Here is a 10,278-nt window from a genome sequence, read left to right as displayed (position 1 = left end):
GTTGCGCGTTTGTGTCCACGATGCTAGAAATCGATTCGAGATCTCGATTCGAGATTGCGTAGCCAATCAACTTGTAGCTTTTATGGAAAGGCTGGAAGTTGATTGGCCACACGTTCTCAGCCAAATCGAACGGATAGACAGGACAAAATCACTAGAATCTAATTGGTAAATTATTTTCCTCCAGAAACAAGTTGGCAATATCACGAAAGATTTTTTGTTAGTATTCTGTGTGACGTGCCGAATGGAGTATGTTTTCGTCCGTGCTTGTAGGTGTTGTCTGTGTTGCTTGCGCTCGGATAATTGAATAAACAAATTGTTACGGAGGTGCGCGACAATGGCTAACCATTACGAAGTTCCAAATTGGTGAGTTCGTGATATCGTTCAACTACGATTTGCTCAAATATTCCCGTTTACGCAATCACATTTTGGTTTGTATCGTTAAGCGAAAAGATAGAGACGTCAGGTGCATCGTATTGTTTTTCTCAGGGCCGGGAAACCACCGGTGGGGCTGCATTTGGATGTACTGAAGAGTGATAAGCTGATACAGGTGAAATAGTGCATTAATTCTTACGTGACGTGTTAACGTGCCAGTTCGTCGGGGCACTGTCACATCTTCATTGTATTTCTGTGTGTCTTAATATTGAATTGACCGGAAAGTTTGTGCGGAGTTTGTTTTAACAAAATTCAAACGCAAAACTGTGTATTAAGACTTAAGTATTTTAGTATTAAGAGTTGATACGAAGTTTTGCATTTGAAGTTTGCTAAAACAATTCGCACAGACCTTCTGTTCAGCCCAATGTACTTCATGTAAGCAATTTTTGCAGAAACTTATGGTAGACGAAAAGAAGTGCTATTTATTTGGCCGCAACCAACAGCTAAATGATTTTTGCATTGACCATGCATCCTGCTCTCGGGTTCACTCAGCCCTTGTTTACCATAAACATCTCAATCGGGCATTTTTAGTTGATCTGGGAAGCAGTAAGTATAAAACTTATGTTAATGCCAATTTATACTTTTAGACATATTTTATTAACGGGAATTAAATTTGTTGACTTGAATTTTATATTTTTACTTTATGTATAAAGTTTTACTTTGTGCATCTTACCTTGTACTCGGTTATCTTTATATTGTATTTATATTTCTTTATATTATGACACTCTCTCTCTCTCTTTCTCTCAGTAATATACAGTTAGCAAACAAATAATAATTTATCATAATAATTTCTTTTTTATATAGCTTGACACATTCTTTTGCTGAGATATTGTGTAGAGATTGCATGTATTTTTATGAGGCGTTTACGGTAATATTTTAGCACATGGAACTTTTATTGGCAATCTACGTTTAGAAGCTCATAAACCAACTCAATTGCCAATTGACAGTACATTTCACTTTGGCGCGTCGACTCGGTATTATATTATAAGGGAAAGACCCCAAACTGGTGCCAGACCTATCATCGAGGAGCTGGAAAAGTTATCCGAAGATATTGACGCCGGTGGTTTATTAGGTCTACCTGAAACGGAAACCGAACTCGACGTGCGTGTCACATAAATTTACTTGATCGATGTGTACCAACAAAATTGTTTACTTTTTCTCAGTATATTAAATTCAATTAATAATTGCAACTTGTTTAGAATTTAACGGAATTTAATACGGCTCACAATCGACGAATTTCTATGCTCGGCATAACAGACGATGAGATGCACAAGCCAACGCGCAAACGGAAAAAGAAGGGAATTACTTTCAACGATGACGAGGAAGTTATCAATCCTGAAGACATCGATCCGTCAGTTGGGAGGTTTCGCAATCTTGTGCAAACAACAGTAGTTCCCAGCAAGGTATGCGTGAGATTTAAGATGCAAAATAATAAAGATATAAAAAAATAATGCGCGAAAGGCGGTGCTACGTAATTTGACAAAATGCGCGCTCCTTGCAGAGAATGCGTATGGAGGGCGGTCTCATATCACTGTCGGAGGATCACAATCTGCTGAAGCACATGCAACCCACGTCCACTACGCCTCAACTCTATCACGATCTACCTCCCGAGCAGTTCTCGCATTCTTCAATGTCGGCGATCAATCCGTTCTCCACGGCTCTGACGTCGTTAACGTCTCGACTGGGCATCGCGTTACCCAATCCGGCACCCGAGGTAGAAATGACACCTAATCAGATACAGACGGAGGCGCCGCACGTGCAAGAGCTGCCGGGCACAACGGAGCCGCGATCGATGGAGCCGAAGAAGAAGAAGTACGCCAAAGAGGCATGGCCCGGAAAGAAGCCAATGCCAACGCTTCTCGTATAATAGGAGAGATTATCGTTTACACGTGTGCGTTATATAATTTTATTATCTGATCCGGTTATCCGCGAGGCCCCATTAACGAGAAATCATTCACGTGTGAAGTCGCTTCTTTATTTTTTTTTATATGAGCTTTATGCTCCTGTTATTTCGTATTCTTGGCAACTTGTCGTTCCCGGACGAATTTTCATTCGTGTTCCTTTTAAGTCACACGGGATTATTGTAAAAAGATTGAAGTCTACTTCAAATACTTTACAACACATAATAGTATTTGAGATAAAAAAGTCTTACTTGTAATTTGTACGTAATAGAAAAGAACCTTTGAAGATTTATAAATGAACGTGTGTGCTTTGTGTATGCGTGAGAGTATACTTTTGTAAATGTATCTTTAATTCTTTAAATGCCTTCTGCAGTCGCAGCTCATATGAAATTAAATTTTATATGCCGAGTTTCCATCGTGGGTTATAGTGTTTATTTAAAGTTGGGACTAACTCTGTACCAACTAAAATATGTGAGTAATAAAATATCGCTTAATTCTTAATTTCGCTTGATCGCTTGGAAATATTTACATTATTTATATAATATAATTATTTGTCCAAGTATCTGAGATTCATTTGAAGAGATCTAATCTTTTAACTATAATCTGTTAACGCACGATGGATAGACATTTAGTTGTCTGTAATTGACAATCGAACGAATGATCATCTTAAAATTATCAGTACAGAAAATACATGTTTTTTTAATTAAAATAGCTTAATGAGTGATCATGTTAAACGCATAGTGTTACGTTTTAAAAGCGTCACCATACTGTACCATTTGCTTTATTTTCTATTCTGGATAGTAACTATCAATATAAAAATTGCTAGCGTTTATCAGGCAGACTTTTTTTCCTGTAATATTATTGTAAAATAATATTATGCCTAGCGTTAGCTCTTTATATTGTGGTCTCCATGCGATTGAGAAGTTTTAATAATAGCATTATTGTTACGTCTCCTTAAATTTCGTCATAATTTTCTTTACATTTTATCGCTATTATTATCGCTACAAGTGCAATCAAGTCAATGTAAATAGTTATAAAATAATTTCGTTGACATATTTTTATATGTCACTAGCAAAAAGAAAAAAGAGAGAAGTCAATAAGAGGACAAATATTGTATATGTTATAAAAATACATATAATTTTGATTCAGTAAAATTTTCGATACAAAACTAGACTATTCACGTTTTCTTCCGGAGATATGTTGATTTTCAGTGAATTGCGTATTGATCATGACGATATATCGTATGTGTTTCTATATCGACTATACAAGAAACTTTTACGAGGGATGATGTATAAAGATGCGGTAATAATTACACAAGGATATCAACATTAAAAATATGTTTACACGCAGAATTTAATGTGTGATATTTTTCTTGTAATTTTTATCTTGCATTCAGGCAGCTAAAATATAACCGGCTTATCAAAAAGTGTTCCAGAAACAGAGATACGTTAATATTCCAGCGAGGTGTCCGGCGTGGACGGCGATTCGAGGGCGACTTCCTCATAATCCCTTTCGAGTGCCGCGAGGTCCTCACGTGCTTCCGCGAATTCAAGTTCTTCCATACCCTCCCCTACGTACCAATGGATGAATGCCCGCTTGTTGTACATTAGATCGAACTTATGATTGAGCTTGGCCCATGCTTCTTCTATCGCGGTTGTGTTAGACAGCATTGAGACGGCGCGCTGGACCTGGAAATGTATATAGTATGTACAATTGTATTAATTATTAATATACTATGATAGTACGATACTCCGTGTATGTGTGTGCGCGCGCGCGCGTGTGTAATTAATTTTATATATAAAATATAAAAAGATAAAGAATTATTCTATATTAATAATCATTATTACAACTGTATTATTCACAACTCTTGAAATAGTTTCGTTATAAATCCAAATTTAAGTTAAATTTATGTTCTGGATTTATAGACCTGTTTGTATTTAAAAATCGAGATAATTGTTCAAGTTAAAAGAACGTAAATTAATATTATAAATTACACACGCGTACGAGAACGATACCTTGGCGAGATCACCACCCGGCACCGCCGTGGGTGGTTGATAATTAATTCCGACTTTAAAGCCCGTGGGGCACCAGTCGACGAAACGGATGCAGCTCTTGCCTTTCATAGCGGCGATCGCGGCGTTTACATCTTTGGGCACAACGTCCCCGCGGTACAAGAGGCAACAAGCCATGTACTTGCCCTCACGCGGATCGCACTTGACCATCTGGTTGGCAGGCTCGAAGCACTCGGCCGTTATTTCGGCGACTGACATACCCTCGTGGTACGCCTTGTCGGCGGACACTACTGGGGCATAAGTTGTCAGGGGAAAGTGTATGCGGGGATAAGGCACCAGGTTCGTCTGGAACTCGGTCAAGTCGACATTCAACGCACCGTCGAACCGCAAGGATGCGGTGATCGACGACACCACTTGACTGATCAACCGGTTCAAATTCGCGTACATCGGTCGCTCGATGCCGAGTTTACGTCGACAAATATCGTAGATTGCCTCGTTGTCCACCATGAAGGCGCAGTCGGAATGACCGATTGTTGTGTGCGTAGTTAATACCGTATTGTAAGGCTCCACCACGGCAGTAGATACCTACAAGGTACAAGTGTAATTTTTTTTAGTGAGGATTATACCGTAATCCTCACCGTGATACATGAAAACTGAAAATTGGAGTTCGAAATATATTGTTTAGTTTCTTTTTATTTCTATCTGTTAATATTTATGAAACAATAATTCAGGACTTAACAAGAATTATTTTATAAAAATATTAGATGTGCAAAGTGATTTGGTGCGTTTCTTTCGACGAAATTGAGCTTTTACTTACTTTCCTTTTTTGCGAGGGATTTCGTCAGCTGCCCAATACATGGAAGACAGTATTAGAAAATGACAGCAAACATTTCAAGATTGAGATGTTTGTTATATTTTTTTTAAAGGCTCAATTTCTTTAAAAACGCATCGAAGTAATTTGCACACAATTAATTAATATATGCGAATCAATATAAGATCCTTGAACTCACTTGCGGCGCCGGATATATTACAAATTCCAATTTACTCTTCTTGCCGTAAGTATCAGACAGCTTTTCCATGAGCAGAGATGTAAATCCCGATCCCGTGCCACCTCCGAACGAGTGGAAAACGAAGAAGCCTTGTAGACCAGTGCACTGATCCGTCAGTCTGCGTATTCTGTCCATCACTGACTCGATGACCTCGCTTCCGATCGAATAGTGACCGCGAGCGTAATTATTTGCAGCATCTTCTTTACCAGTTATTAATTGTTCCGGATGATACAGTTGCTTGTACACTCCGATTCGAACTTCATCTATGAAAATGATAAAAATTGAAGCCGTAACTTATTTGAAAGCATTTTATAACAAAGTATAATAATTAAAGAAATTAAATTTCAGGAATATATACGTACACATGTGCCTACGTATTGTGTATAAATATACATTATATAATATTTATTTATTATAATGTTATCACTGACCGACGACAGTTGGCTCGAGATCGACCATCACGGCGCGCGGTACCATTTTTTTCGAATTCGTCTCGTTAAAGAAGGTGTTGAAGCAATCGTTGGTACCGGAGACCTTATCAGACGGTATGGTTCCATCGGGCTGGATTCCGTGTTCCAGACAATATAGCTCCCAACAGGCATTGCCCATCTGAACACCCGCTTGGCCCACGTGGATTGATATACACTCACGCTGTAAATTAAGTAACAAAAGTAACATAATTCATACGCATTTTGCATTACTTGTAAAAATGTAATATAACACGTAGGATATGTTTTCGTTTCTCGTTGTTTAAAATTATTTAGAAAACGTAATTTATTTTCATACCATTTTGATGTTCTGAAATATATTTCTCTGGATATTTCACAGTAGAATTTAGATAAGTACTCGAATTTGTATTTTAATTAAATATTTAATTTAAGCACGACAAATTTGGAGGCCGGTCATGAGCTGCCCTAAAAAAAAAAACACTGCAATAATTTATACATTCATTACCTAGGTAACCATCATTATCCAGTTTCAGAGGAATCAAATTTAATTTCTTCATCATGAAATTGTATCGAATTGGATTTTGTTTAGATTTTATTTTCCGCGTATTTGTATTCGCTGTAATATATGAGATATTTCATAATCTATTTATCCTCGAATGAGAGGATTCCTTCTACAAGGAATGCAGCTGTCACTACATGTCCACGTTTGACAATACGATATAATATAAGTCGATATACATTCCATAATGCTTTACGAGCTTGACTGAAAGGCTGGTGACAAGTATCTTTGTCGCAATATTTACACTCAACAGATCACGATCGTATCGGGAAAGAGTAATAAATAAGTATAATAGCCGCGAGATGCGTACGTAGATTAGGTTCAACAATATCCCATTGTTACAATACATCTCAAATAAAAATCTAGCGTTTCTAATATTTTTGTTGTTAAAAAGACGTTAATGATTAAACGTTTATTTGCCAAGAACTACATGAGAAATCGACAGTTGAGATTGACAGAAAATGTATTAATTAAATTACTTAAATCGTTTATTATAATAAATGGCAGAGTATGTACATCTTTCTAACACTTCCAAAAGTTACAAACCTTATATTACAAATATTACGCTAACAGTTTGTTACTTTAGTCAAACATTGCTGACAAGTGCCGCAAGTCTCCGAGTATAAAAGACGCTCGCTGTACATATATACGCAGAGAGCACTTTTGTCACGGGCGCGCTGCAGCAAGAGTATTATTGTCTGCATCCAAGTCAGTTATATTCATCTAAAAAAAGTAAAAAGTAAAAAGTTGCGCACATAGAATCACACGCGAGATAAAAAAGCATCAGCTCATATTACCTGTTTATCAAATTGTCTTTCTTTCTCCTGGTCCTCTTTTATTGCTTAAAACACGCGATACTGTTAATATTATGTTTGGCGCGGGTTCTTTTTGATCTCCCAGCCGTCCAAGTGTCTTCTAAATGTAATAACTGCGGTATTCTTCGCTTCCGGTTCCTTCTTCTAATTGCTTTCAAATGATAGCATACTGTTGTTTGAGTAACTCCAAGCCGCTCAGCAAGCTGCCTTTGTGTTTGGCACGGATTCCTTTCGAGCAATGCTTTCAATTGGTTTCTAATTGTACTATTAATTTGTATTAGTATCTTCCGGTAATCGTTTATTGCTTTCAAGTGACGCCATACTGTTGAATAGGAAACTCCAAGCTGCTCAGCAAGCTGCTTTTTTGTTCGGTGCGGTTTCGTTTTGAGCAATGCTTCCAATTTTTTTCTAATTGTACTACCATGTTTTCGTCTCTTCCGGTACTTTTTTATTGCTTTCAAATGACGCCGTACTGTTTGCTGAGTACTTCTTAGCTTCACTGCAAGCTGCCATTCTGGTTGCCACGGGTTTTTCGTGACCAATGCTTCCAATTGGCTCTTAATTTTAATAACTTGACTCACTTTCTGCCGGTTCCCTCTTATTGCTTTCAAATGAAACCATACTGTTGAATGATGAACTCCAAGCAGCTGAGCAAACTGCTGTTGCGTTCGATGCCGGTTTTCCTTCAGCAATGCTTTCAATTCGCTCCTAGTTGCATGATTTGACTTGAAATTATATTTACCCGACATAAACTTGGTAAACCACATCTTACAGATACCGAGGGACACAACATTCTTTCCATAATCCTTACAAATCTGTTCTGTAGTGTCTGCAGCACTTTTGCCTTGCTTATAGTAATTAAAAATGCGTAGGCGAAGCTCAACTCTCTCTGCATTGTACGGGAGAGGCATCTTCAATCGTGTTAATTGTGACAGTTTATTCGGACTTGTCAACCTTCGCCCGTGTATGATCGAGTACTACCAACACTTCAAATCTAAACAGTAATTTAAGGGAAAGGAAGCACACAGTCGCTGCTATCTATTTGTGTCCTTACGACCTTTTGCAAACACCTCGTATTTATTTTGTTCCGTGTTTGTGCGAGTGGATGAAATGTGAAATAGCGGCTCGGTGATGTTTCTCGTGTCTGTGGATAGTTCACAGGTGGAGCGCAACAAATTAGAGGGCACAGCATTGGACATGGTGGTACAGAAGATGCAGAATGGAGATTGTTGCGAAACGTTATCACTGCTGCAATAGCTTGGGACTCACGCAGATTATTAAACAGTTGCAGATAACTGTTGCCGATTAACATGCACATTGATAGAAATTACAATATTTGGTTCAGCTTAATATAAAGTGATTATAAACAAATAAATTTCAATCATGTATAATATATTTATGTTATTTTTGTTAAATGAAGTATATTTCTTATAGAATAATTTCAAATTAATGATGCTGTTTTAAATTAATGATCTGACTATGCATACGTTCATTTATGCGAAATTGGAAATAGGAGAAAATTTATCTTGACATGACTAAGAATACACTATATATAACGTTAAAAATATCAATGTATTTGTGGTCAAGAGCAATTTGTGTACAAGAAAGTTAAAAGATCAATAACGATCGATCCAAGGACAAACAATCGATTCTATACTGTCGCGAGAAACATTCAAAACTATGTGGAAGGCCAATGCTGTGCCTTCTAATTACTTTCCATCGTTCCGATTACTGACAAGATTTGGAATTTAATAGATCGGTCTTCCATCGACAATGAACATACACAAGCAAACAAAGATTTAGCAGTAATCTTGATGACTGTAAAAAGAAACCGATCGTCAGTTTTCGCCGATACGCGCGGAGGAGGCACATTTGGCAATTTTCAGTTTTTCTCCTATGTTTACTGATATGGAAAGCAAATTCTTGCAGTAGACTGTTTTAATTAATAATTTAATTAGAACAAGTAATCTAAAAACATCTAATAGCTAATATTGAATATTGAACATACCGATATACGTCATAACATAAATAATATCGTCTCGAATTTAATCGTATGTGTAAACAATGTTCCGCAATTACTGAAACTAATAAAACGTGTTGCTCTAAATCAAGTTTAACTGGCGGAAATCTATTTCGTCATAATCTTTATCCTCGGATGAAAGGATTCCTTCTGCAAGGAATGCAGTTGTCACTGCATGACCACGTTTGACTACGATAATAACTACGATATAATATAAGTCGATATACATTCCATGACGCTTTACGAGCTTGACTGAAAGGCTGGTGACAAGTATCTTTATCGCAATTTCTACAGTCAATGGATCACGATCGTATCGAGAAAGAGTAATAAATAGGTATAGTCGCGAGATGCATACTTAGAATAGGTTCCACAATATCCTATTGTTACAATACATCTCAAACAAGTGATTAAAGCTATCGTTCCCATAATACTTTTGTTGTTAAAAGCACGTTAATGATTAAACGTTCATTTACGAAGAACTACATGAGAAATCGACAGTTAAGAGTGTCAGAAAATATATGTCATTAATTAAACCGTTATCAAACTTCAACCTCAAAACAAATCAAACTTTATAAGCTAATCAAACTTTATAATAAATGGGAGAGACATGTACATTCTTCTAACTTTTCCGAATGTTACAAAAATTATATTACGCTACAGTTTGTTACTTTATTCAAACGTTGCTGACAAGTGCCGCCAGTCTCCGAGTAAAAAGGAAGCAGTCGCTCACTGTACTTATGAAGTGAGCACTTTGTCATGTACGCGCCGCACCGAGAGTATTATCGGCTTTATTATTGTCTGTATCCGAGGTCGTACATACATCTATATACTCCTAAAATTACAAAGGTAAAAAGTTACGCACATAGAATCACACGCGAGATAAAAAAGCATCAGCTCATATTACCTCTTCATCACTTGTGTTTCTTTCTTCCGGTTTTCTTCTATTGCTTTCACATGATACCATGCTGTTGCTTCGGAAATGCCAAAGTTCTCTGTAAGCACCGGTGGTGTTTGGTGCGGAGTCGTGTCCGGCAATGCTTC

At 37.3% G+C, this 10,278-nt stretch overlaps 2 protein-coding genes across 4 annotated transcripts; one reads left to right on the top strand and one right to left on the bottom strand.

Annotated features, from left to right (window-relative positions):
* Positions 1 to 210: 210 nt before the first annotated feature.
* On the top strand, positions 211 to 3,411 carry LOC105274807 (nuclear inhibitor of protein phosphatase 1). 3 transcript variants are annotated; one of them, XM_011331253.1, is made up of 6 exons: positions 211 to 363; positions 487 to 547; positions 825 to 978; positions 1,346 to 1,533; positions 1,632 to 1,835; positions 1,934 to 3,411. In XM_011331253.1, exons 1-6 carry the CDS (start codon positions 335 to 337, stop codon positions 2,297 to 2,299), a joined length of 1,002 nt encoding a protein of 333 aa, XP_011329555.1. In that variant the 5' UTR covers positions 211 to 334; the 3' UTR covers positions 2,300 to 3,411. The 3 variants fall into 3 exon arrangements, with proteins under 3 accessions (XP_011329555.1, XP_011329550.1, XP_019885790.1); XM_011331248.1 differs by having other exon boundaries at positions 1,313 to 1,533; XM_020030231.1 differs by lacking the exon at positions 1,346 to 1,533 and having other exon boundaries at positions 1,690 to 1,835.
* On the bottom strand, positions 2,449 to 8,209 carry LOC105274822 (tubulin alpha chain). The gene is made up of 5 exons (XM_011331263.3): positions 7,200 to 8,209; positions 5,826 to 7,125; positions 5,356 to 5,657; positions 4,349 to 4,930; positions 2,449 to 4,021 (listed from the first exon to the last, which is right to left on the bottom strand). The coding sequence occupies exons 2-5, from the start codon at positions 6,070 to 6,072 to the stop codon at positions 3,782 to 3,784; spliced, it is 1,371 nt and encodes a 456-aa protein (XP_011329565.1). The 5' UTR covers positions 6,073 to 7,125; positions 7,200 to 8,209; the 3' UTR covers positions 2,449 to 3,781.
* Positions 8,210 to 10,278: the final 2,069 nt, after the last annotated feature.

Source organism: Ooceraea biroi, chromosome 7, assembly GCF_003672135.1.
Source record: "Ooceraea biroi isolate clonal line C1 chromosome 7, Obir_v5.4, whole genome shotgun sequence".
NCBI classification, from domain to species: Eukaryota; Metazoa; Arthropoda; class Insecta; order Hymenoptera; family Formicidae; genus Ooceraea; species Ooceraea biroi.
The sequence above is the reverse complement of the archived record's forward strand: the minus strand, read 5'-3'. Positions and strand labels throughout refer to the sequence as shown.